Genomic DNA, 27,713 nt, shown 5'->3' on the forward strand with positions numbered 1-27,713 from the left:
GATCCCAAGGGAGAAGGCCCAGTAGTAAACCATTTTGCCTTTTACACAGAGGAAGTATACAATTCTAAAAAACACACAAATAATTTATATTTTCCCACAAAGTACACTAGTAGAATACCACATGCAGCCATTTTATATATTACATAATAGAAGCAAGGACTCAGTATTGTATATTTTTCGAAGTATGCACCTGTTCTGACAGAAATCTTGTTTGACATCTTTGAAATCACACTCAAACTAAAACTGGACTGTCAAAGAAAATGAGGAAGACTGAAAATACCAACATTTGGCAATAACAGCCTCCAAACATTTAAATTCAAAGAAAGCTGCAATGGAATCTGGTACCAGATATATCAATGCACCATTAATTCAAAGAATGCTAACAGAAGCTTTCTGAAAAACATAATTAGTACTTCCCAACTGCTTTGTGCTAACTCAGGTACATTAACTTTATATTGTAAGTTATACATATATCGTAGAATGATTTTTTCCCAATTAACATTTAAAATTCTTCTTCATTCCCTAGCTAATTAGGCTAATTAAGCTGGGATTTGGCTTCTATGTCTATGACAAACATTTACTTCCTATTTTCAGGCTTTACTAGCATGCCTTCACAAGAGTCTAAATATCTTTTTTGATTAGAGGTGGGCATTTAAATATCAACATACTAACACCAATTATGAATCTTCAGCAAATCAGTTTGTGTGTGGGTATATGTTTATTTTGAAATGCTTACAATGTGCAGTTGTTTTGCACTTGCTTTGTACAGTAAACAATTTTGCAAGACAAACACTGCAAGACAATATTCTGAGTTTCACTAATCAATGCCTGGGTGCTTTTCTATATGTATTCCATCACTATTACTGTCTATGCATCAGGCTAGAAAGTGGGAGACCATGAATTCTAGTCTTGCCTTAGCCATGAAAGCCAGTTGGATAACTTTGGGGCAGTCATTCTCAGTGTAACCCTCCTCACAGGGTTGTTGTTGTGGAAAAAATAGGACTATGGTGTACTGGATATGTTTGGTGTCCCAAGTTATTTTAAAAACATATAAAGGTCAGATACAAATAAACACAATTAATTTCTCATTTTGCTGATGTAAGAGAAACTTTGATATTTTTATATCTATGGCCTGCCAGTTCAGAACTATATAATTTTTACTTAAGTAATAGCTGCCTGTTATGAAATGTTTCTTTAGAAAAGTCTGTCTTACTCCGACTTTGCTCTCCTTTGGGCTCCAAACAAGAGGTTTTTTTCTTCTTACCAACTAGAATTAATTTCTAACTTTGGTACGACACAAAAATGCCACCAAAACATCGGGTAAATCTACAGTATCTCTTGTGGAAACAGCTAAATTGGTGGATTCACTATCTTCTATTTTTTTAAGCTTGTCTCACATAATTCTTTTCATATCATGTTACAACTGGCTGTCATCTCCTAAAGCAGATGTAGGGAGCTAGAGTCCCTTTATGATTTATGGACTTCAATTCCCAGAATTCCTGAGCTGGCATGAGTTCACTGAGGGGTTTGCTTGGCTGGTTCAGGAGTTCTGAGAGTTGACTGGCGACACCCAGGGGGAGAGCCTTCTCTGTGGGCCAAATTTTAATCTGTGGGCCAAATTTTTATGTATTCGATTTTAAATTGTTTTTAAATTTTGTAAATTTTATATGTGTTTTAATATGGCTGTACACCGCCCTGAGACCTTCGGGAGAAGGGCGGTATAGAAGTCCAATAAACAAAACATAACAAGTGCACAGTTATAAAGGGACCATAGTTCCCCACCCCTGTCCTAAAGAGTCATTAAGATTATGGGTGTTAGCCTTTTAGCTCCACAGTGAACTCATGTCACAAGGATGCTACAATTCTGCTTTATTGATGTAGGCTAAAGTAACAGAATCTTGAAAACCTGATTGTATTTTCCCTTCCCTGCTTCTTATGCCCCAAGGAGTTAAGGCAGAGTAAATTTGAGGTTTTTTTAAAAAAAATACTTTTTTCATTTCCTAGACTTAAAACACATTTTGTCTGCATAATTTCTCCAAGATCATCTCTGTGGGTCTTCACAGTATGGGAACTCATGAGTTCATAGTTGCATGAACATTATTTTTTACTATCAAATAAGATTGTAGAGGATCAAAATAAATTGTAAAAAAGACCTGTAATGTTCTGTCCAAATTGGTAATTACAATCCTTTGGATCTAGGCAAACGGCTACATGACAATGGGAAAATACCCTGTATCCATGATCAATTCATTTTGAGACCCACCAGCATTTTTTAAAAATTTGAAATCCACTCCATTCTGGAAACACTCAACATAAAACTGACCAAATCAGTAATGAACGTTTCTTACATTATTTTGTGTGCAATACTTCAAAAGGCTAAAATATCTTGCAATAGGAAACAACCTTATGAGGACTTTCTTTCTTTCTTTCTTTCTTTCTTCTTTCTTTCTTTCTTTCTTTCTTTCTTTCTTTCTTTCTTTCTTTCTTTCTTTCTTTCTTTCTTTCTTTCTTTCTTTCTTTCTTTCTTTCTTTCTTTCTTTCTTTCTTTCTTTCTTTCTTTCTTTCTTTCTTTCTTTCTTTCTTTCTTTCTTTCTTTCTTTCTTTCTTTCTTTCTTTCTTTCTTTCTTTCTTTCTTTCTTTCTTTCTTTCTTTCTTTTCCCATTTTAAAAACTGTAATGGTAGCTAAAGATCTGACCCTGAACCACTAGAAAATGTATGTATTAGAGGAATTTTGAATAATTGTGCATGATTTAAGATGATATTGCATCTATATTATCTCTCCAATCATAGTAGAGTTAATTATTTGTCTACCATAGAAATTCCCTGGCATAGACATATGATTCAGCTTTGACTTGTCTCCATGGGAGAAAGTTAGTCGGTGTTTTCCTAATGCTGATCGTTTTAAGCCAAGTGGGAAAGAAGATAATAGGAAGTGTGTAGGGAAACGGATTTTGGCTAAAGCCTCCATCTGAATTATTTATCTAGTGAATGAATGGCTATCCTAGTGATGGCGAACCTTTTCGGCACTGAGTGCCGAAAAGGGAGCGCGCACGCTCACGCATGTGTCTGGGCTGCAACCCAGAAGAGGAACTGCCCAGTGTGCATGCGCGTGCCCGAAAATGAACTTCTGGTTTTAGCTACTGATTTTCTGGTTTCAGCCAGTTACTCTTCCGGGTTTCTGGCACGCATGCGCATGCAACGATCAGCTGGCTGGTGTGCATGCTCACGCAGGAAAACGGAAGACCAGTTCTTGAAGTTTCCGGCACTGTTGCATGCAAAAATGCCAGTTGATTGTTATATGTGCATGCGTGCCAAAAACCCAGAAGAGGAACGGGTGACGGCACGAGTGCCAGGCGACATGGCTCCACGTGCCACTTCGGACACACATGCCATAGGTTCACCAGCACGGAGCTATCCTACACTTACTGGAAATTGCAGATCCAGAGTTGGAAGATGGAGTAGATGATATTTTGGGTATTCCAAGTTCACAATTTACAATTTTATGAAGATTTTATCCCTATCAAAAGATAGGACAAGACATAACATTAATGGTTGCATTATTTCTTCTCAGTTTTCATTCAGTAGATTTTTAAGGAACAAAAATGTAATGTCTTAATAGCTTTAACCAATGTTTAGGAAGAAATCCTCTGCTAAAGGGCAGGCTAATCAGACAAAACACATTGTAGCTGCTAAACTCAGCAAACCGAGGTTCATCCCAGCTCAGAGTAACTATATTAAATTCTGCACGAATTGTAAATTTATGAACATATTTTCTTTCACCCAGGAACAAATGCTGACCAAGAACATATATCTTTTACATATATTAGTTTGATATGCAGAGAAGCAAAAAACTGTCAGGAATTTCACCATTTCACTTAGCAGCACGACAGAATGTACTTTTCTTTTTTAAAAAAGAAATCTAGAATTGTCATTTATTTAGTTATTTGCAACAAAAAGAACTTTTCTCCAGTTCTGGCTATGATATATTTGTTATTCTAGAACACATCAACTAGCTGCTATCCAAAGGAGGAAATTCAATTGCCAAAATCATTGGAGAAAAGGAATTCCAGTCCTTCTCCAAACACAAACATTTGATTTTCACCTTTGTGAAAGGAAAAAGCTGCAGCGTGCGCCATTCACTTACAGACTCCGACACTGTTGATGGGAATTCTTACTAATCAGTGGGTGAGCAAATGCACAAACAAGAGCTTTTTGCAACTGTTCTGCAAGCATGAAGATAAGCTCACGGAGATCAAATTGCTTCTGTGCTTGTGATTTGCTATCCCAGAACAGCAAACAAAAGTTTAACTCACTCAATGATCTTGTTCAATAACTGAAGGAACGTTGATAAGATTTTACTAAAGAGAAGTTGGCTAAGACTAAGAGAATAAAATAACATCGGATTTACAGCCCCACAGGTCCCACTTCAAACAAATAATTATTCTGAAATGATTTACTATTTTTTTCCTTTCTTGCAACACATATTTATCTGCCTATCAACTCAAACAACAGTCTTTTTGAGATGTGATACAGGCAGTCCTCAATTTATGACTACCATTGAGCCTAGAATTTATGTTGCTACGTCAGAAATTTGTTAAGGGAATCCCATTTTATGACTTTTCTTGCCACAGTTAAGTGAATCCTTGCAGTTGTTAAATTAGTAACACAGTTAATAAGTGAATCTGGCATCATTATTGACTTTGCTTGTCAGAAGTTCACAAAAGATGATCACATGATCCCAGGATACTGCGCAAACCTCTAAAGTAGGGTGACATCTGCTTCCTTTTCCAGAGAAGCTAGTGTTGTGTGCTCCTACAATTTTGGGGCACACAACACTAACTTCTCTGGAAAAGGAAGCAGATGTCACCCTACTTTGCAGGGAACTGATAGCTGTTTCTTAAAAAACCAAAAGTGGAGGAGATGGTTTCCAAGGTTTTGGTCCTATGAACTAATATTTCAAAAAAGGTGACACATGCGATCAGATGATGGTATAGTTAAAAAAATTAAGAAAAAAGATCCAACAAGGAAACAACAGGGGACTGAAACTGAAGATCCTTGACAACCTCTAAAGTGAAATCCATGATACATTTACATACTTCTTTGAATTGCAGAATACACATGGGAAGTCCCTTTCTTGTCTGCAATGAAAAATTGATGCCACCTGAAAAATTTCTGACAGGTAAGCACATCTCCACCTAAGAGGAATCAAACAGTGTACAAATTGAATAAATAAATAAATACAAACGAAAGATAAAATGTTTGACAGCTGAGCTTTACAGCTAGGTTTTGGTGAAAAATCTGACAGCTATTACCTTTAACTTCAATACTTGCATATTTTGGATAACAAGATAGAAGAAAGATCAGCTGATCTATGAGGTCCAGGAAAATACAACCTTGTCCTGAAGAACTAATGTTACATTATTATTCCCAGTGCTGGTTCTTGACACATCTTTTTTTGATTACAACTTCTAGAATTTCCAACCAACAAGGCATCAGCTTTGAGAAGGCTAATCTAAATTCCTTGTTTGACTATAAAAGACAGCAATAAATGCGTGGAATTGGCCAGTATGTCTTCCTTGGCAATGTATTCAAACAAGTAATAAGAATTCCAGGATCTGCTGGACACAATTGATTATATGCTGGAAAAAGAACTCCTGACTAATATGTTAAAAAATCCAACATATTGAACTAATTCCATTACTGCAGCTGTCTCTGAGAAGTAACAGATGAACCAAGGCAGCCAGGCCAAAGCTTATGCTTCAGTACCTCTCATTCCTACTCAAAGGGAAAAGGAGGAAACCAGTAAAGAAACCAGTAAGTGGAACTTCATGAGATAAGTGAACATATGTCCAATTATTCCACCCTCTTTTTTTTTGTAAAGTAAGCTATTTCATTTCCGGAAGAAGTCTTGAAACTGACCTTCAACAATTACCCTGATGTAACCATCAGAATGAAAAAGCTCTCACATGATATGGGCATATGTAATTACTTCCTAGTTTGTATTTGTACAGACATAAATGCAAAGCCCTAAATTATGCAACTCAGAGACTGCTTTATCCGTCCTTTTTTAGTCATTCATTTTCTTTTTTCCTTTGTACAATCACTCACTAATCATGGGATCAGGTGTTGGCATTAATGCTTTGGCTCCAACATTCATGTCTTTAACATACCACACAATTTGGCTTTTTCACACAAAAACATTCCAATGGAAGGGGAGGGGTTGGTATTCCTTCTTTGTCACCCAAGATGCCCTCTACACATGATTTGCTCTCCTTGTGCTCAACTTGCAGTAAATATTTCTAAACTTCTTCGAGAAGAGGGTTCATGAAAGAAGAATCAGTCTGTTTTTTGGAAATATTGGCAGGCTCTCTGGCCACCCCACCCACAGTAATTGCTCATGGAATGTCTTCAACGAGCTGGAAATATTTTGTCAGCCATGCTGCAAAGAACGGCAAGGTTGGTCGATTCTTTACTTGCTCCAGTCAAGTATCATAAGAATGATTTATAGTGTTTTGAAAACTTTAACTGAGACTGGTGGAAAATATTTATATCCTCAGTTCTCTACAGTATATAAAAATAAAAGTATTGCCACAATTTTTTAGAATAGCAAAAACAAACAAACAAAAATACCTACCCACAAAAATATATATTCTTATTAAGCTTCTGGCTTTTTACTTCATCACGCTGCTTGTGCTGAGTGGACACAACCGGCTTTAGAGTTACAAAACTGTAACAATGTCTGTGAAGCCTAACCAGGGAGCATCTTTTCTAGCTATATCCTGTTCTAGAGTATATGAGGAAAAGATTAATGCAGAAAAATGATACTCTCACACTTAAAAATCTTTTTGGTAATCATCCAGCTCCCATTAAAACAGAAAATAGGAACAAAATCATTCCACTTTGTCATGATGTTTATTAGCATTACAGGATTCTGCTGCAATTAAAGATTTCCCCTTTGTTAAGAAACTGCCAAAAAGAGGGCATCAGAAAGATAGAATTCTATTATTTTGGGTCACAGAGATGCCTCTGTATCCAGGATACTCGAATCACAAGGCAAAAAGGCCATCTTCTTAAGAAGCCTACACACTGCAAAAGTAATAGGAAGTTCCTTTCATGGCTGTAATAATAAATGAAACGAACGTTGCTTACCTGAACGTTGCTTCTCGGCGCGCTGATGGAGAATCCAAAGCGTGGGTAATGTTCACGTTGAGCTTGTCAGAGACTGAGTGTATCACTTTAAATTTTCTGCCTCGGTTCCGCCCCTTCTGCTCGACTGATGTCAGTTTAGTTCACGAAGAACAGGTAAGAAGACGACGGTAGTCCACAATCAAAGCGCCGGACCTGAAGCCTTAAGGTAGGGAGGGTTGGATTCTCCATCAGCGCGCCAAGAAGGAACGTTCAGGTAAGCAACGTTCGTTCTCCAGCGCACTGCTTGGAGAATCCAAAGCGTGGGATGTATCCAAGCAAGTTAATTGGGGGGGTTATCAGACAGGTCCGGGGCAAGCACTGGAGCAGCGACCGATTGTAGAACACGTCGGCCAAAGGCCGCATCAGCAGCCGCAAAAGAATCAATCTTATAATGCCTAATGAACGGGTTCAAGGTGGTCCAGGTGGCTGCTCTGCAAATTTCCGAAACCGAGGCTTGAGTCGCCCACGCAGCTGATGTGGAGGCACTCCTGGTGGAATGAGGAAGGACTTTGCCTGGAGGGGGCTTGCCTGACGCGGAGTAAGCCTTGAAGATACATGCTTTTAGCCATCGTCCAATCATGGTAGACGAAACCTTTTGGCCCAGAGAAGCCGAAAGAAATGAAACAAAGAGAGCTTCAGAACGACGGAATACCGAGGTCCTCTTGATGTACCGACGTAGAGCCCTCCGAACATCAAGGGTGTGCCATTGGTCCTCTAACGGGTGTCTGGGATCCGGGCAAAAATCGGGAAGGATCAGCTCCTGAGTGTGGTGGAAAATCGAGTTGACTTTCGGGATAAAGGAGGGGTCCAATCTGAGGACGACTCGATTAGAATGGAAAATACACAAATCCTTTCGAACTGACAGGGCGGCCAACTCAGATATCCGTCGGGCCGATGTCACCGCAATCAGGAACACGACTTTGAGTGTCAGAAAACGCAAACCAATAGATCCCAAGGGCTCGAAAGGAGGGGCCGTGAGGGCCTGGAGGACCAGTGGGAGATCCCAGGAAGGATATCGATGGACACATGGAGGGCGGAGATTAGAGGCGCCCCTTAGAAAGGATCTAATTCGTCGATTGTGAGACAGAGGAACATCCGAATCGGTGGAAAGAACCGTGTTCAGGGCAGCCACATGCCTGCGGAGCGTGTTTGCCGCGACGCCCTTGTCGAAACCAGCATGCAGAAACTCCAACACGTCAGAGACCAAAGCAGAAGTGGGATCAGAATGTCTGGCGGTGCACCAGGACGCGAAGGAGCACCAAGTGGCATTGTAAATTCTGGTGGTGGAAGGTCTCCTGGAGGCCTGGATAATGGAAACAACTTCCCTGGACAAGTTGTCTTTCGTCAGGAGGATCCACTCAAGTGCCAGACGGTCAACTGCAACCATTGAGGCTCTGGATGCAGTATGACCCCCTGGCTGAGAGAGATCCTGTGGTCCGGGATTCGCCACGGAGGAGCCACCGATGGGTCCATCAGGTCGGTGAACCAGGACCTGCGCGGCCAATGGGGAGCGACAAGTAGGACGTCCGCTCGTTCCAGAAGGATCTTCTGGATCACCCTCGGCAGGAGCAGGAGGGGGGGAAAGGCATATAGAAGGCCCCGTGGCCAGGGGCAGAGAAGGGCGTCGGTGTCGTCTGCTGTGGGGCAGTGGAACCGGGAGAAACATCTCGGAAGTTGTGCATTGGTCGGGTGGGCAAACAGGTCGATTATGGGGCGGCCGAACCTGGTGGACAGCTCTTGAAAGAGGGACGGATGGAGTCGCCACTCTGCCTGATCGATCTGCTGACGGCTGAGCCAATCTGCATGGCGGTTGTCGGTTCCGGCTATGTGGTCCGCCATCAACGACCGAGTGTGCAGTTCCGCCCAAGTCAGGAGCATCGTCACGTCCGCCATCAGGGGAGCCGAGCGTGTTCCTCCCTCACAATTTACGTGCGCTTTTGCCGTCACGTTGTCCGTGAGGATGCGGACGTGTTGGTCTTCCAAGAGAGGCTGGAAATGAGACAGCGCGAGTCTGATCGCATGAAGCTCCAGCCAGTTGATGTCGTTGGCTGCTTCTGCAGGAGACCAGCGACCCTGTGTGACCTGGTTTAGAAAGTGGGCACCCCAGCCCAGCAGGCTCGCGTCTGTGGTCACTGTCACTCGCGGAGGGTTTTGGAACAAACACCCGGAGAGCACGGATGGCGAGATCCACCAACGTAGGGAATCACGAACTGCCCGAGGTAGCCGGACTCGGGATTTGGAGTTGCTTCGGTGTGTCTTCTGAAATGGTAGCAGGTACCATTGCAGAGGCCTGGAGTGGAATCTGGCCCAAGGTACAATGAAGAGGCAGGATGTCATTTTGCCTAGAAGAGTCGAAAGAAGCAGCAACGGCACCCGGGGAAGTGACAAAATCTGGAGAACCAAGGAACAAATGCTGAGGCGACGATCCTCCGACAGAAAAACCATGCCCAGTTGAGAGTCCAGGATCGCCCCCAGGTGGAGAATCCGGGTGGTGGAATGGAGATGACTTTTTTTGATGTTCAGGGTGAAGCCGTGTGAGCGAAGGGAAGATGTCACCAACTCGAGATCCCTCATGGCAAGATCGGGCGACGACGACAGGATGAGGATGTCATCAAGGTAACAATAAAGCCGAATAGGGGTCAGACGGAGAGAGGCGGCTACCGCTGCCAACACCTTCGTAAAGACCCGTGGGGCCGACGACAGACCAAATGGCATTGCCCGGTATTGGTAATGCAGACTGTTGTAGGTAAACCTGAGGAACCGATGATGTGCTGCACGAATGGGAATATGCAGGTAGGCCTCTTTCAAATCGATGGAAGTCATCAGGTCTCCCGTACGAATACAGTCCATTATCGACTGCAGCGTCTGCATTTTGAATTGATGGTACTTTATGAATTTGTTGAGCGCCTTTAAATCCAGAATTCCCCTCCATCCTCCGGAATTTTTGGCCACCAGGAAAAAGACGGAGTAGAAGCCGGTCCCTTGATGACTCGGGGGGACCGCCTCTATAGCCCGAATGTTGAGGAGATGTTGGATCTCCATCTCCATCAAGTCCCGTTTTATTGGATTCGCTGGGACAGGGCAGGTGATGAATCTGGGAGGAGGGAGGGAACTGAATTCTAAGGTGAGGCCGAGACGAATAGTTTGGTGGACCCAAGCGTCTGTCGTGGTCTGCTCCCATTGGGACCGGAAAAGATGGAGACGACCGCCAATGGGAGCCAAAGAGAGGGAGTCACTTTCCCCTCCTGTAGGGGTGGGAGTTGGAGCCCCTGTAAGGCCTCTTGAAGGAAGACTGGCGACAGCCCCTGTCACGAAAGTTGGCTCGGTCGGGGGGTCTGTAGAGGCCCTGGGATGGCGGGCGGTATTGGTAGGACCCGCTGGGTCCGGACTCTGCCCGAAAGGGCGGCTGTTGAGGGTATGAAGAATAACGGCGATCCCCGCGTCTGAAGGAAGTCGGCATCACTTTCCGCTTGTCCTTATCCTCGATGAGGATGGAATCAAGCACCTCGCCAAAAAGACTCGCCCCTTTGAATGGGACGGAAGCCAGCTGCCATTTTGACTTATTGTCCGCTCTCCATTGTCGAAGCCACAGGAGGCGGCGGGAAGCGACGGTGGCCACGACGGATCGCGAGGCGAACTTGGCAGCGTCCAGGGACACATCCACCAAATATTCTGCTGCCGCAACCAGTTTATTAATATCCTGGTGTAAGCGCTTGTCGTCCTGGGGCAGGCGATCCTGCAACTGGCGGAGCCAGATGAGGGAAGCGCGATTGAAAAAGGACGAGGATGTAGCAGCCCTGATAGCCCAGGCGGCCGCCTGATGATTCTTGCGGAGAAGAACTTCCGCCCGCTTGTCCTCAGTACGTAAGCCGTCCGCAGCGTCACTGGTCAGAACTGATGATGCCATAAGTTGAGCCACGGGCGCATCCACGGAAGGCAGTTGTAGCATCTCCTGCAGATTAGGCGCTGAGCAGTATAACTTTTTGTCCAGGCCGTTTGGAGTTGGCGAAGAGGCCAGTAGGCCCTATGGGCGCTGGATGACCTCCGTAAACAGCTGAGGACAAGGAATAGTATCCTGAGCCACAGTCTGCAGATTAAAGAGCCCATCAGAGGGGAGGGCAGATGAGGACGCGGATGGTTGGTCGGAGGAATCCACCAAATTAGTAGAGACCTTGGCCTTGTGAAGGAGAGACTTAAACAAGGCCGGGCAGAAGAGTCTGGTCAGTGGGGGTCTATCTGGCGGGAGGGCCTCATCTTCCGAAAATTCAGAGTCAATATGGTCCTCGTCCTCCCAGTTGGAGTTCTCACTATGGAACGAGTCCTGGTAGCATTCATAGTCGTAGTAACGGCTAGAAGACGTAGTATTCAAAGGCTGGGGCTGGCTCTGAGATGTCTTAGAGGCCTGGTTGACATTGGAAGCCCAGGCGCCCAAGGCCATTAAATTAGATATAGTGGCCACCACAATGGACTGAACATCCAAAGGTGGGTCAGGCTGAGAAACATTCGCTTGTCATAATCCAGCTGCCGTAGGTGTAAATGTAGCCGATGGAGTGGGCCGGCTAGCTGATCGACACGAGCTGGACTCTGGCTCAGGGTGAGAATGCGTGGAAAGACTCCCGGGCGGGGCGGGAGGCGGAAGATTCGCCGTCGAGACAGAGGAAGGACCCGATCCTGTCGAAGGCGGTGCAGTAGAGGCTAATGCTTTTTGTTGGGTGACACGAAATTGTCGCTCAAGAGCACGATGCCGGCGTTGTTCATCTTTAGATGAATGGGAACCCCCGGTAACGGGTTGCATCAAGGAGGGCGGGGGTGCGGAAGCCTCCCGTGCAGATCGTGATTGTGACTTGGTTTTCTTTTTTGCAGGGGGAGGATCCACGACTGATTGATCATTGGAGAGGTCAGGATCAGAAGAAAAGTCTAGGGTCGCCATCAAAGGAGACAGGAATGTCAGGTGAGTTTTTTTTTTTGGTCACTAAACGAAACAGAGGTCAGAAGGGAGAACAACAGGAATCAAGTATGTAAGTATAGATACAATGGTTTGTTTGTTTTTTTGTCACTAAACGAAAACGGAGGTCACAAAGGGAAACAACAGGAATCAATTTAAGTCCTAGAAGACGTAGGCAGTCGTAAAGTGGAGCACCACGTCACTGCAATGACCAGATGTCAGATAACGAGATGAATTGACACTCCTGGAGAAGACAGCAACAGCAGAAGGTAATCAGTCTGTGCGCATGCGTTGCTAGTTTAAATGAGTAGGCAGAGCTAATGACGGACAAAAAAAGGGCACCAGGCAGGCCGAGAATAGCTTAGGGAAGGGCCGAGACGCTCGCCGTCAGGAGAAGGTTCTGCGCTTGCGCTGGATTGCCGAGACGAGCGGAGCGAGGCTGGGTAAACAAAGAAGCAAAGTAATGCTGCAAACAAGCCTAAAGGAGCAGCAACGGCAGTTCATTCAAACAGGAAGTTGAGAAATGGCTCAGTGAAGGTCCATCCGAACCGAAGAGGCGACTGCAACCGCCGGCGGGAGAGAGTTAGAAGGCAAAATGGCGGCGGGCGGGAAATCTATCGCCCACAGCGCGTCTGAGGCGAAGGCAGGGCGAGCGGCAAGCAAATCGATCGGGGCGATGCCTCAGCGGGTCGATCGGCCCCGAAATAAAACTCCAATCCGGGGGTCGCTCAGGCAATTTCCCCACAGAAGCCAGAAACACAAGGTAGATGGCAGCCGCAAGACACGCTAGCCAGGCACTAGGCTTCAGGCTAAGCGTTCTTCAATTAAGTTCAATTAAGTTTGAAAACGCGCTCCAGGCGTAGCGAAGTTTAAAGTCAGTCAATTAAGCCGGCAGAGAACCAATCAGATTGCAAATGGAGATAAATTCTGAAGTAAAAATGACAGATGAATTGTCCCAGGCCAGGCTGAAGCCTGAGGGAGAACTCACCCCCTCTTGTGAAATTAGAAGTCCGAAGTCCGAAGTCAAGTCAATAAGGGCAGTCCATAAATGAAAATAATAATAATAACACTAATAAAAAAGGTAAAAGAATTGGATCACAAAGCGTGGGTATGAGAATGATGAGGATTGTCAGAGCAAGCCAAAGTTCAGTCTCTTCCACTCGACTGAGTGAACTAAACTGACATCAGTCAAGCAGAAGGGGCGGAACTGAGGCAGAAAATTTAAAGTGATACACTCAGTCTCTGACAAGCTCAACATGAATATTACCCACGCTTTGGATTCTCCCAGCAGCGCGCTGGAGAAGATTCTGGATTCTCTAATACTGCCGTTAAAATATTTAATGGGAAGTTTTTACCACTGATGTTTTCAGGAATGGGATATTTTTTTTTTTTTAATTTGATTTATATGCCGCCCTTCTCCGAAGACTCAGGGCGGCTTACAATGTGCTCAGCAATAGCCTTCATCCTTTTGTATATTTATACAAAGTCAGCTTATTGCCCCCACAAACTGGGTCCTCATTTCACCTACCTTAGAAAGGATGGAAGGCTGAGTCAACCTTGAGCCTTGACGAGATTCGAACCCTGCAGTAATTGCAGGCAGCTGGTCTTAATAAGCTTAATAACAGGGTGGAATATGAACAAATTGAACTCAGAAAGTAGTTCACTGATATAATCACTCCAGAAAATGGTTCAATGCATATACAGTACAGCATTGGAGAATTGGATCAATTGTAACTATGACTAGTTGAGATAAGTCAACTTGATACTGTAGTTTACAAAATTGGCCTGCACCACCAAGCAAATATAGTTCATAGGTTAGGATCAGACAAAAAGGATTACTGCTAGATTGCTCTAATCCTCAGAGCCACTATATTTAATGTCTCATCATCTTGTAAGACAGAGGTCAGAGGTGCTGAGAAGGGAAAAGAAGATGGAACCTACACAGTCTATAGTTTTAGAATTCAAACTGGATATATGATAAAGTTCCACTAAAAATAAACAATAAATAATGAATAGTTTTCCAGCCCCTATGGTTGCATATATGCCTTCAATACAGGTAGTTCCCAATTTACAACAATTTGTTTAATGACCGTTCGAAGTTACAACAGCACTGAAAAAAGTGACTTATGACCATTTTTCACACTTATGACCGTTGCAGCATTCCCATGGTCACATGATCAAAATTTAGATGCTTGGAAACTGACTCACACTTATGACAGTTGATATGTCCCAGGGTCAGGTGATCACCTTTTGCAGCCTTCTGACAAGCAAAATTAATTGGGAAGACAGAATCACTTAACAGCCATGTTACTAATGTAACAACTGCAGAAATTCACTTAACAACTATGGCAAGGAAGGTCACAAAATGGGGCAAAATTAACTTAATAAATGTCTCACTTAGCAAGAGAAATTTTGGGCTTAATTGTGGTCATAAGTTGAGGACTACTTGTAGATGATGCTCTGAAATCCTAGGTACAACCTGGTATAGACATATTTCTTTCTCTCTCGCAAGATAAGCAACACTAAACTTAGAAAATAACTACATTATTTTTTTTAGCTGCTATACTTGTAACATTTGAATTTTCTCGACACCACATTTAAATTTTAAATGCAACCATTGTCTCAGGAAAAGGCTTCTAAAACAATGGAGTATAATTTGTAAAATGAATTATGCTAGAGATTCATAATTATCTGGTCTGTCCTTGACAAAATCATACAAGGGCTACATTTTGCTTATATAATATTATGTCCAACATGACAGCTCATATTAGTCCTACTTATTCCTTGATGAAAGCTAAATATTTAACACCCGATAGTACAGAGAAATGGGCCATCTCCAATGCCTAACATGTATTCAAGACTCCTTCGTTTCATGTATAGATAATATCTGATACAGGCAATATAGTGTTTATTTGGATAAGAATTGGCTTCAACTACATCAATTAAGATCAATAGTTCCACCAACCACAACACTGAAAGAATACATTTTGCCCCAAGTTTTGGTGTGATTTCTCTAAACTGCATATACCAGAATTTTTCTCATTATTTCCAGCCAAAAGTATGCTGGAAAGAGATCATGTAGGAAAATTTAGGACTACTTGGTCTATCAATCCATCTGCCTGTCAGCAAAACAATTATCCCAAACCAAGCTAGATCAAATTTGGTATGGAGGAGAAAAAAATTAGGAAAAGATCAAGTTATAAAAAGTAGAAAAAACATTCCAGGGGGAAAAAAAATCTTCAATCCAAATTCCTTTGGGAATGGTAGTTTAGAATGCTTCCATCTGCTCCATACAATACATGAATGTATTATGTACATACTAACAAGGTTTCTAGGTTGCTCCAATCCCCCGACTCTGACCATTGTACAACACTGCAATGTGTAATATGTAACTGGGAATAACATCATACAATCAGTTAAGAACCGTGCCTAGAACTAATGCTATGGAAGATAGATTTCTGATTGAACACATTAACAGTAATAAAAAGAAATCCAATCTCTCAGCCAAGAGGCAGTAACAGCAATCCAGCTTCCCTGGATTAATGGCATAACTAGGTTTCTTTCACCAACTTTCTAAAAGTGAAAAGGAAAGAAGGCAATTGCACAGCAGGCAGAGATTTATTCTGGGCGAAGGAAACAGGGATTGAAAAGGCTCCTAAAATGACAGTCTTTAATTGAGGAGACATATTCTACCTTGTTAAATCTTATTAGGCAAATAGAGGATATAGAAAGAAGGAAGCCCTGCAAATTTACACATCTTCTTCTTTAACTCCCTTCCCTTCTGGTCACACAATCTAGAGTGGAGCTGTTAATTGAAGGCTTGCAAAAAATGCCAAAGCCATGATCTGCATGCTTTCTCTATCTTGTTATTCCTTCCACCCCAAGAGAATTTTTTCCAATTCAACCCATGTTATTCTTTCCAACCCAGCCCTCACATGACCCAGATCAGAACATGAGGCATGCCCTATACTGCCCAAAACACACATACTTCCAAAACCATACAGAAGCAGTTCAACAGAAGGACAAAGGCATTTTACATAGAGGCAACACCTAAACACCTGACACCTTTGTTCCTAGAGAGGGGAGCCCATACCCACACCCATGATTTCTTATCACATAGCATGAAATATAGGTATCTTTGCTAAAGAGACTAGAAAAAATGCCTATCAGTTTAGTAGTACAAGCAGATTCCCCTTGTAAGTCTATCAATGGCCACACCTCAGGGCTCAAATACATAAAAAACTAATAGTCTGATCAAAGTCTCTTTCAGACATGGAATAAAGAATCTGTCTTGTGAAGGTCGCTTTCAAAAATATTTCTCTGTTCATTAAACTCTGTTCATTTCGCTCTGTTGTCTCATTAGGGCTATATTCTGTCTCCTCCACTAAACACAGAAGCAGTACACGTAGTGCTCAAATTACAATCATTTGTTTAGTGACCATTCAAAGTTACAACGGCACTGAAAAAAGTGACTTATGACCATTTTCCACATGACCATTGTAGCATCCCCATGATCACATGATCAAATTCAAATGCTTGGCATTTATATTTATGACGGTTGCATTGTGGGATCATGCGATCACATTTCGCGACCTTCTGGCAAGCAAAGTCAATGGGGAAATCCGATTCATTTAACAATGTTAAGTTGTTACTAACTGAACAACTGCAGTGATTCACTTAACAACTATGACTAGAAAATGGGGTGAAGCTCACTTAACAACTGTTTTACTTAGGAAAGTGTGGTAAATTTTGGGTTCAATTGTGATCTTAAGTTGAAGACTACCTGTAATAATGCATAGTCATTTATTTGGCTTACTTTAAAAAAATATGTTCCTCATATTTATAAAATAAGTTTAAAAACTATCAAGAACTGATTTTTGTCCTTATGAAATGATTTTTTTCCAAATGCTACCTGGTGAAAGTGTCTAGCAAAAAATGCTACTTGACATGACAGGAGTAATTAAATTTTTCCTTTATATTCACTTTTCTCTTGCATAGAATTTGTGATCTGTTATGAAAGGTAAACTCAACTGCCCACCAAAAATCCTTCAAAATGCTCTGGAATTGAGAAGAAATTACTGTAAAAATCAAGTATGTTTCTGACAAGAAAACTATATTAAAATTTCAGCAATTTAGTATCTCAGAGACTATAAATTAATCAACAAAATCAAGGCAGACCCCAAACTAAAATGGCTTCACATCATTAAGGAACACTTTATTTACATAAGACTTTTTTTCACCAAAAAATTATTATGGTGTTTTGTTCTGACTGGCTCTTGGTGAAAAATGAAGAAAACATTTGCCTTTTGTACATATTTCATAATGTGGCATGGTAAGTAGATAAGGGCTGGAGTTTGCATCACAATGTTTCCATTTATGTTTTGTTACTTGACCCTCATTGATACCAATGGTTCATCATTCCTCTTAGAAAGATGTCAATCACCCAGGTATATGTGAAAATCTTTAAAAAAAAAAACTTTGATGAGTCTCAGGGCCGGATTTAAATGAAAAGAGGCCCTAGGCTATTCCACTTATGAGGCCCTTTCACCTATAGTGAAAGTGTAATTTTAATTTTGCTAACAATTTGAATGTAGGGAATGTAGGCCCAGTGGTGGGATTCAATTTTTTTAACAACAGGTTCTGTGGGCGTGGCTTAGTTGGGGGTGTGGCTTGGCAATCATGTGACTGGGTGGGCGTGGCTAGCTGGTCACGTGACTGTGTAGGCGTGGGTAGCTTGTCATGTGACTGGGTGGGCGTGGCTATGTGCATAGACTTTTTTCAGAGGGCTGAAAAAAGTCATTTCTGACTGTGCCTCGCACTTTTGACCGGTCCTCACACTTATGACCATCCTCACATTTATGCCCGTGCAGCTTTCTTAACAACCATGTCACTCATTTCACAACTGCTTCTCTTCACCATGGTAACAAGATAGGGCAAAAACGTAAAATGTGAGGACAGTCATAAGTTCGAGGACTGGTCAAAAGTGCGAAGACCAGTCAAAAACAACTTTTTCAGCCCTCTGAGTAGTCCATATGCACAAAAGGATACAGCAATAGAGAGGGATGAAGGAAGGGAAGGGAAATTAGAGTAGGAGGGAGGTAAGAGAGGGAGGAAGAGAGGAGGAGAAGGAGAAAGGAAGAGGAAGTAGGGAGGAGAAGAAGAGGGGGAGGAAGAGAAAGTAAGAAGGAAAGAAAAGAGAGAGGTGGTAGGTTTGAGGAGAAAGATTGCTGTACAATAAAAAAGATGAAAGGGAAGAAAGCCAACCCCAAACAAATATAAAGATATTAAGATAAAGAATGAATTGTTAAACTTGAAAGAATAAAAGAGAACAAATATGAATAAATAACAATAATTAGAAACACACATACAAACATACAATGTATTTTCTTTGAACAGAGTATTTGGCCAGTTCACAAATTTAAACAGTGTTTAGTCATTTCAATTAAATTTACAATTTCTATATTTCCTTTTTGCCATATTTATTCCTCATCTATTTTTGTAAAAAAAAATATTACCCTTCATCCTTATCTCTAATCTTAATCAAATTCAATTTTTCCCTTCTATTGTATATTATACCCCTTCCCATTGTCATCTATTTTTATATCCATCCTCACATTGGTTAATTATGTAATATTAGTTGTTTAATATAAATTCAACATTTTAATATAAATCAGTTATATAACTACCTTTTTTGTATATTAATCAATATGAACATGAATATTCTAATTATTTCCATGCAATCCAATTTCTTACAAATCAATTAATTATATTTACCAATAATAATAAACCAAATAATTTCCCCCCATATATTCCTCCAAACCACAACTTAACCATTTCAGCTTTCAGAAATATACAATTAATAGTATCTCAATTATTACAATTCCCTAGTTAAATAGAGCTTTTTTTCTTTTGTGTTTTAAAATCCTGAACTCTCCTCTTTTTCCCTAAATTTCCCATTGTTTGCACCTACCTTTTTTGGTGAGGAAAAAGAAAAGAATTCTGCCTGCCTAATTTTCCAACCTTGCAGCAACAGCAAAGCAGTTTCAGTTTCGTTTCTCAGCATAGCTAGGGGAAAAAAAATCAGCACTCTTTGCAAGGAAGCAGAAGAGCCCTGAGCAAAACAGCTGAGACAAATCAGCTGAGAGCCGGGAGGCCAATTAGCCTATGCTGAAGCTCAGTGGGCCAATAAAATTACAAAAAAAAAACACTGAACCCTTTGTTAAATTGCTGGCTCCCCCGCCCCTCGCCCACCACTATTTATTGGCAATAAATAGTGGTGCGGAGGGGCGGGGCAAGCCAGCAATTTAACAAAGGGTTCGGCTGCACCACTGGCTCTAGGGCGGCCCTTTGAAGCCCTGCGGCAAGAATTTGAAGTTTTTTTTCCTCTAGCCATCGGAGGCAGCAATAGATTGGGAGTGGGCGGGGTAAGCGAACGGCCAGCGATCCAACAGAGCAGAGAGGGAGGGTGAGTGAAGGCGTGGAAGCTGCTTTCTCCATCCTGCTCTCTTGCGTCCGGAGCCGGTGGGGAACCACGTGGCAGCCCACGTGGATCCCAGGCAGTGGAACTCAGGCTAGGGAAGGGGTGGGCAATTGTGGCTCTTTTACAACCTGTGGCCTTCAACTCCCAGAATTCCTGAGACAGCCAAGCTGTCTCAGGAATTCTGGAAGTTGAAGTCCACAGGTTGTAAAAGAGCCACAATTGCCTACCCCTGGCTACGGTAGGCTGGCGCCGCGCGGGTGGGAGGCAAGGGGCGGGCGAGCCAGCAATTTAACAAACGGTTCAGGGGCCAATAAATTACAAAAAAACACCAAACCGTTTGTTAAATTGCTGGCTTGCCCGCCCCATTTATTGGAAATAAATAATAGTGCGGAGGGGTGGGGCAAGGGGCGGGGCGAGCCAGCAATTTAACAAAGAGTTCGGCTGAACCCTCTAGAACCCCCAGAATCCCACCACTGTGTAGGTCCCTCTTGATCTTGAGGCCCTAGGCTGAAGCCTAGTTAGCCTATAGGAAAATCCGGCCCTGATGAGTCTTTCCTTATGCTTTCAAACAAATGGAATGGCATTATTCCAACAATTCTTAAATAGCCTTTTAATTCAAATCAATATTATTATATAGAGTACATATTACAAAGGATAACGTAAAGGCTAAGTTAAAGCAACTGGCTGAAAATCTGAATATCTGTTTGATTGCAGACTGCAATTTACAGCACAGCTGAAATTATTTTTATCAAGAAGCAAGCAACACTGATTCCAAAATAAAAAGGAACTCAATAGCTATATTGGAAGACATCATATAGCAATGATGGTGTAGGAAGTTAGCACCCACCCCTTTCCTGGAAGAGTGAAATATTTTAGGAAATATGAAAAAGGCAGAATATTATATTTCCCTGGGATAAGCATGTTTTGAAGCAGCTCCCATCTTCCTGCCCTCAACCTTTGTCAATGGGCCATTAAGGCTTGGGCCAGTCTATTCTACATAACAAAGATCTACCTCCTTCAGGCAGAGCCAAAGTAGGAATTGCCAAAGATCCAACAAAGATAGGATTAGCCCTCTACACAATAGCAGCAGAAACTCACCACATGTGACCTGGGAAGCACATGTGACCATCAGACAGCAAGGCTAGCTAAGACCCCAACCCCCCTGGGAGTCTGACAACCAATCAGGATACTCTTTTGGGGTCCCAAGAAATGCAGAGCCAGAGAGAGCATAAAAACCCGAGGATTTACTGTATCTGCCCCTTTTTCTGTTCAGGAACTCAAGCCATGTGATCCTGACCACCATTAAACCATCTTTCCAAGCAGTCTCCATGTTTCCAGTGTCTGTTTCCCCACTTGGAGCAGAACCTAGAAGGATGTTTCTTCCAACAATGGAAACATGTAGCTTTGAAGTTCAACAATTGAGGGCAATTAACGATGCCAAGATTAGGCTGACATCATGGTTGACATATACAAAATATTCTACCACCTTGTATGTCTTCTATTAAAAGTATTGGATCCTTCTTTGGCATTATTTGGTGGTATTTCATTTTATGTCTCCTCTGAATCAGTTTCAAGACATTTATTATGATTGACGTTATTTCTAAAAGTGCTCAGTAAACCCTGAACATTGTTCAAAAAAATCTAGATTCAAAAACATATCACAAAAAGAGGAGGAGTTGAGGAAGGAAAAAACTCTGTACAAGTTCAGAGAAAATTAAAAGAGAAAACAGCCAAAGAACATAATTAACCTAACAAAAACATGAAATATAAATATACAGGAGAGGTTACAGATGTTTTCTTTAATATTTTTTTCTGAACAGATACAAAGACAAAGCCAGGTGATATTTGTAGGGAAGTAAATTAATTATTAAAAAGGTCTATTTTTTTTTTTAAAAGCACAGCCAATTAGTGTTTTTGATTGACAAGGGCCACAGTGCCAGTGGAATGATCCAGTGTGAATAAAGCTATATCAAGTACATGGAGAAGGCAAGGATTTTCTGAGTGTTTGGGAGTTTTTGTTTTTATTTTTCATATGTGATCTAAGCCCATTTTATACAGATTTACAGTATTATACAATATATACTCTTCTTGTGGGTTCATAGCAGTTATTGAATGACACCATTTACACTCCTTTTGCTCCTGAATGCTGCCCCTTGATTTTTAAAATAATCTTGTAAAAAGAATTTTATCTACACGTTGCTCTAAGAGCATATAGCTTTGCAAACTCTATTGTTGCTCAAATTATATGCATCTGGCTATTTCTGATCCTTCTACTACTCTCTAATTACATTCTGTTTTAAAGATAAGGATTAAATATATCTTTACTGTACCACCTTTCTCTCTCAGGCTGGTGCAAGATTCTTTCCCAGCTTTTTCAGTTCTTCAGCAAATCATCTTCTCAATTTCACCCAACACTTCTCTTCAGCTGTTTTCTTCAGATTTGCTCACAAAAAGCATACTGTAATATAACACTGCTAAATCCAATTTAGAATTACCAGCTAATGTTACTATTTACCAAAACAATGCCTTTTCAGCAGTGTAATACTATCTTTCATTGTGCCAACCATTATATCTCCTCTGTCCAAGTTCTCCCTCCAGTTTTTCCTCACAGAGGTCTCTCTTGTTTTTCCAAGATTCCACTTCTGATTGAATCTTAATAGCCTCTAATAGCCTCTCTGATGGAAACTAAGCTATCTGTTCTACCCCCACATTTTACTTATCTGTTCACTAAAGCACGTGTGTGGGGTATCTATGTGGATATTTGAACACAGGAAGCCATGGCTGAATGCAGGCTATCACAGGGGTATTTTATCATCAATTTTCAGACAGGGCTTGGGAAATTGCAAAAAGAATGAATAAATGCTTATATTCAGAAAAGCACCAGATTTGGAATTCATGACATTTTTAGAAAAAGAAAACGAACAAGAACAATAAACAAAAAAAGTGATGTATTCAGCCACATGACATCAGTGTTGGTTTCAGACTATCCCATGACATGACAATTTAAAAACAAAAATGAACCTAACAAACAAATATTGACCTGTTTCATACACTCTATTGTAAATCATAATGTGGCTTATTTGGTTTGTTTTAGGGTGGTATGTGAACTCAGCCATTCCTGTTCATAAATCAATAAAATTCCCTTTTTACAACTTTGTAATCCCTTAATTCTGGGTAGAGTTGGGGCAACTGGATGGAGCTGAACATTTACTGGCTGGATGCCCTTCCTGGCAAATCTGCTGCTACCTAGGACAAAACTCTCAACCTTCCGAGTGGCATATCTCTATCTCCATCTCCATCTATCTGTCATCTATCTGTCTGTCTGTCTGTCTGTCTGTCTGTCTGTCTGTCTGTCTATCTATCTATCTATCTATCTATCTATCTATCTATCTATCTATCTATCTGCACACACACATACCTACATATGTGTTTGTGTGAATCCAGTATATATTTATATTTCACTGGAAAGAAAATAAAACTTTGCTGTTGGGTACGTTCTTTTCCAAAGAAAATGCATTATGGTAAATTAGATTACTTTCCTCACTAGAATTCAATTTTTATACTACATTGTAAGTTATAGAGAATAATTGATGAGTTTTTATTTCCAGTAATTTTTCTTAATCAATGTTTGGTCAGTAACTTTCGAATAGCTGGTTACTCTTTATTGATGATTATATGTGGTAAGAGAATATTTAGTTGCTTTTAAATGATTAATTCATTATTTCTCCATGGCCACATATGCATATTATTTATTAATGTCAAGCCTTTAAAGATAATTTATCCCAAAGTACAATCCAAGACTACATTTTAAAAAATATGTTTTAAAAAGTATGTTTTGGTAGATGAGTAACATTATTTTCTGATGAGACCTTCTCAAAATCTGTGTCAATCAAATTTCTAGGTTTCCAAACTTTTCATGACTTGTGATAGATCATATGAAGTATGATAAGCATGCTTGCTCTAAATTGAGAGGATTATTCCAAGAGTTCCTTTTGTTTTCTTCACAGACTATAATCCCTGTTTAACAACCAGCGCCATATGGTTACAAGCCACAAGAAAGGAATAGTTTTCCTAATGCTACCCCAGTTTTAACATATTGATTTTAATGACAAATTAATTTTAACAGATCATTTATTTTAAAGCAACAAAATCCTCATACTAAACAAAATTATCACTTTGTAGCTTAGATTTTCACTTAAAAAGTGTTATCACAAGCTAAAGTGTTTCATGATCAGATAATAAATATTAAGGCTACATATATTTGGGGCCAGAATATGGCCTTTCATATTTTGTAACTATTACATTTTACCTTGCATTTTGATACTAGGTTTTCTGAATCTCCATTTCAAAATACTTTGATATCGTGCACATTAAACATTCAAGGGACATGAATGACAACTGCTTCTTGCATGCTACACATTTTGCTTATTTACTGTGGAAGATATTGATAGAATTTGAATACTAATTTAGGATTCATTTGTTTAATGCAGTAACTCCCAAACCATAGGCCATAAGAGAAGATAATTGCTATGAAAAACTAATTCATTAAATAAATGATCCTGCGATTTTCAAAATTTTCATTTTTAGAGGAGATGCTTACTGCATCTAGTCTTTCCTCTCAGGGAACATGCTTGTTTGCAATCTGGAATGGGTTCCTATAAGGCAGTGGTTGGCTGGGGAATTCTGGGAATTGAAGTCCATATATCTTACAACTACTAAAGTGGAGTAATATCCACAAAGTGGAGAAACAAGTAAACGTGGCTATAAGCAGAGAAAATCTGTAATCCCTTGTGTGCCTCCAGTTCCCATCAAGGCAGTCATCAGGTTAACGGGAATCAAAGTTCAACCATTCTGGTGGGTTATAGCTGACTACTCTTGCATAACAGCAAAAAGACATCTCCTGTTTAAATTCACAAGAAAAGACTGTTGCAATTATACAACAGGAAAAAGGAAAAAATCTCAAGGAAAAAATAAGACTACCATCCAATGTAGATTTCTTGGGAGTAATCCCTTTTCATTTACTGAGATTTTGTTCTCAATAAATAGAAACAAAGTAGCATGACATAGGATTATGTTAATGGTTGCAAACTAATGACTGACAGGTAACAGATTTAGAAAGGAAACACTTAATTAAATTTCATGCCTGAAATGCAAGGTTCCGTCCTTTGCCATCTCTTGTGGAAGAGATGTGAGAATGGTTGGGCCAATTCTTCAATCATTTTAATAAGAATAAAGTTTTGTGATAACCGTTTTATTCCTCCTGCCCTGGGTTGAGTGAATGATCAAAGCTAAGTCTCCATCTGGTTCCTGGTCTGATTTTTAAAAAGCTTTCTGCATGCAGGTGAAAGAGAAGAAATTTTAGCAAAGAAAACAGATGGTGTCATAAGAAGAAGGAAAGATTCAGACTGCACCCATTGCTTGCTTCACATTCCCCAAATAGCATGCAGTCTCAAATATTATTTCCAGGGGAATGTTGCTCCAAATAGTCAAAAAAAGTTCCCCCGTTTATCTGCAGCATATTTTCACTGTGTGTGTGCATTAATTTCTTTACTTATTGCCATTTTAAGGTTGTTTTTTTAATAAACATAATCTCAAAACTTCAGGAAAAAATATATATACCAATAATGCACTCCAAAATTGAAAAGTTACAAGAAAACAAATAATATTTTTATTTGATGTTGTACTTGGGTTTAATTGATTTTATGATTGTTCACTAGCCAGAGTCACTTATTTGAGATGGGCAGCTATAGAAACTGAATAAAATGAAAACAAACATTTTTATTGTACACTGCCCAGAGTCACATTCTGTGGGATGGACGATTATATTAATATGATAAATAAAGCCATCAAATGTTAGCATCTTAAAATTAAGAAGGTGCAGTCCTATTGATTTCAGTTTGAGGTTTAGGGGACAATTGGGCTGTGTTCAGATTGAAAACTCAGCTGATTCATTGAATGGTATGATTGGGATGCCCACATTTCAGCCTCTATCCCTTGGATACCCTATAACCGTTATGGCAAACCTATGGCACGCGTGCCACAAGTGGCACGTGGAGCCATATCGGTGGTCATACAAACTCAGCTCCGGCGCAGATGTGCGCGCCGGCCAGCTGATTTTTGGGCCTTCTGGGCCCACCAGAAGTAGGGAAACAGGCACCTGCCTCCGGAGGGCCTGGGGTGGGGTGGGGAAGGCCCATTTTTTGCTCTCCCCAAGCTCCAGAGGCTCTCTAGGAGCCTGGGGAGGAAGAAAACGGCCTTTCCACGGAGGCCCTCCGGAGGCTAGAAATGGCCCATTTGCCAACTTACGGTGGAACCGGAAGGCCTGTTTTTTGCTCTCCCCAGGCTCCTAGAGAGGCTCTGGAGCCTGGGGAGAGCAAAAAAACAGGCCTACCAGGCCCCCGTGCCATTGCATGCCAAAAGCGGGGGGAGTGCGGCGGGGTCACGCACACATGTGCAGGCGGCAGGGCGCATAGAATTATGGGTGTGTGGGCACACACATGTGCAACCCTCCAGTGTGAACCCCACTTTTGGTACGCAATGGCAAAAAGTATGGCCATCACTGCCCTATAACAAATATATGTTAAATGTATATACAGACCTTCATTCTCTTTATGCAAGATAAGTGTAAGGCACTCCATGAAATATCCAAGGTCCAAACTATATGGGTCTTTATGTATTAAACTCAGTGATTAGATTACAGTACTGCAGACTACTTCTGCTGACTGCCAGCTGTCTGCAATTTGGCAGTTCAAATTTCACCAGGCTCAAGGTTGACTCAGCCTTCCATCCTTCCAAGGTGGATAAAATGAGGACCCAGATGGTTGGGGGCAATATGCTGACTCTGTACACCGCTTAGAGAGGGCTGTAAAGCACTGTAAAGCAATATACTGTATAATTCTAAGTACTATTGCTATTGAGACAGGCCCACCAATGGCTCATTTACAATACCACCCAGAATCCCATTGGTTAAATGGGAGACCATGTAAAGTTGATAGACAAAGAAAATAGATATAATGTGTTGACAGCACCCTGTTTCTTCATTAAACTCCCCATGCCTTCTGCATCAGCAGTAACTTCTAAATTGAATTCAAAGGAGTCTTTTTTGTGTATTAGTCATGCCATTTTGTGCACTGGTCATTGCAATTGGTGCTTTAAACTTTATGATATGTTCCACACAGCAGCTATCAAAACCTTCATGAAAATCAAAATCTGGAGCATTCATTTTTTTTAATTGTTCAGAATGAACAGAAGTTCTTTCTTACAATAAGATTAATGAACAGCTTACCTACCTTAAACTTAAAAAGTACAGTAAACACGCTAACTTACCAGTTCCAAAAATCCTCTCACAACTTGTCTCTGTTTCAGGTTGGTTTCTCCATCCAGATTAGCAGTTTCAATATGACACAAGCCATCAGGATCACTTGAAGAAAGCAGCAGTATATCTGCAGGTATGATTTCATTGCAGCGAAGCTGGATGAAGTCTCCAACTTTTACTTCTTTCCAGTATCTTGTGGTGTATTTCCTTTCGTTCCTGTAAGAAATGTTTAGGATAAAAATATGATATCACTTCTGAGAATATCCATTTAAAGAAATACAATAGCAGGATAAATTAATATATGTATTTCATGATGTTTGCAGCAATTAATCTCCTGACACCTATTGGTTCACAAAAAACTTGCATTCAAAGAATAAAGTTTTTAAAAGAAACTATTCACCAACAACAATTTTTTTGAGAAACAGCTATCATTATCCCAGGATCAAAACTTAACAATTACTATGAAGATGACCTTCAAAGGATCAGAGGCACAAAATATACAGGTTACATCTATGAGAAGGAAACTTAAGATATGTGCTGTCCAATAGTAGGCAAAAAGTCATTCTTCCAGTATTGCGCTACCAACAGCCTTGCTGCTGATATTAAGTTCAAAATCAATTTAGTCTCTAATACTGTACAATCCATCGTTATACCCAGTAAAAACAATTGAGGAGTAAATTTCAACCTTTTTTTCAGAATGTTCTGCATCACCCACCAAATTTTTATCCAAAATGCCTTGATTTTCTTGCAGGTCCACCATATATAATAATAGGTTGCATCATCAC

The 27,713-nt window shown here is 40.9% G+C and overlaps 1 protein-coding gene across 1 annotated transcript in view; it reads right to left on the reverse strand.

Moving 5' to 3' along the window:
* The window catches only part of ATP10A (ATPase phospholipid transporting 10A (putative)), a 158,941-nt gene that overhangs the window by 62,338 nt on the left and 68,890 nt on the right, over positions 1–27,713 (reverse strand). Inside the window, exon 2 of the mRNA XM_070943381.1 lies at positions 26,940–27,144. Coding sequence (XP_070799482.1) covers positions 26,940–27,144 — 205 coding nt within the window. The remainder of the gene's footprint in view (positions 1–26,939; positions 27,145–27,713) is intronic.

Source organism: Pituophis catenifer, unplaced genomic scaffold (genome assembly GCF_029215685.1).
Source record: "Pituophis catenifer annectens isolate HBS135680 unplaced genomic scaffold, rPitCat1.0.hap2 SCAF_4, whole genome shotgun sequence".
Classification (NCBI taxonomy): Eukaryota; Metazoa; Chordata; class Lepidosauria; order Squamata; family Colubridae; genus Pituophis; species Pituophis catenifer.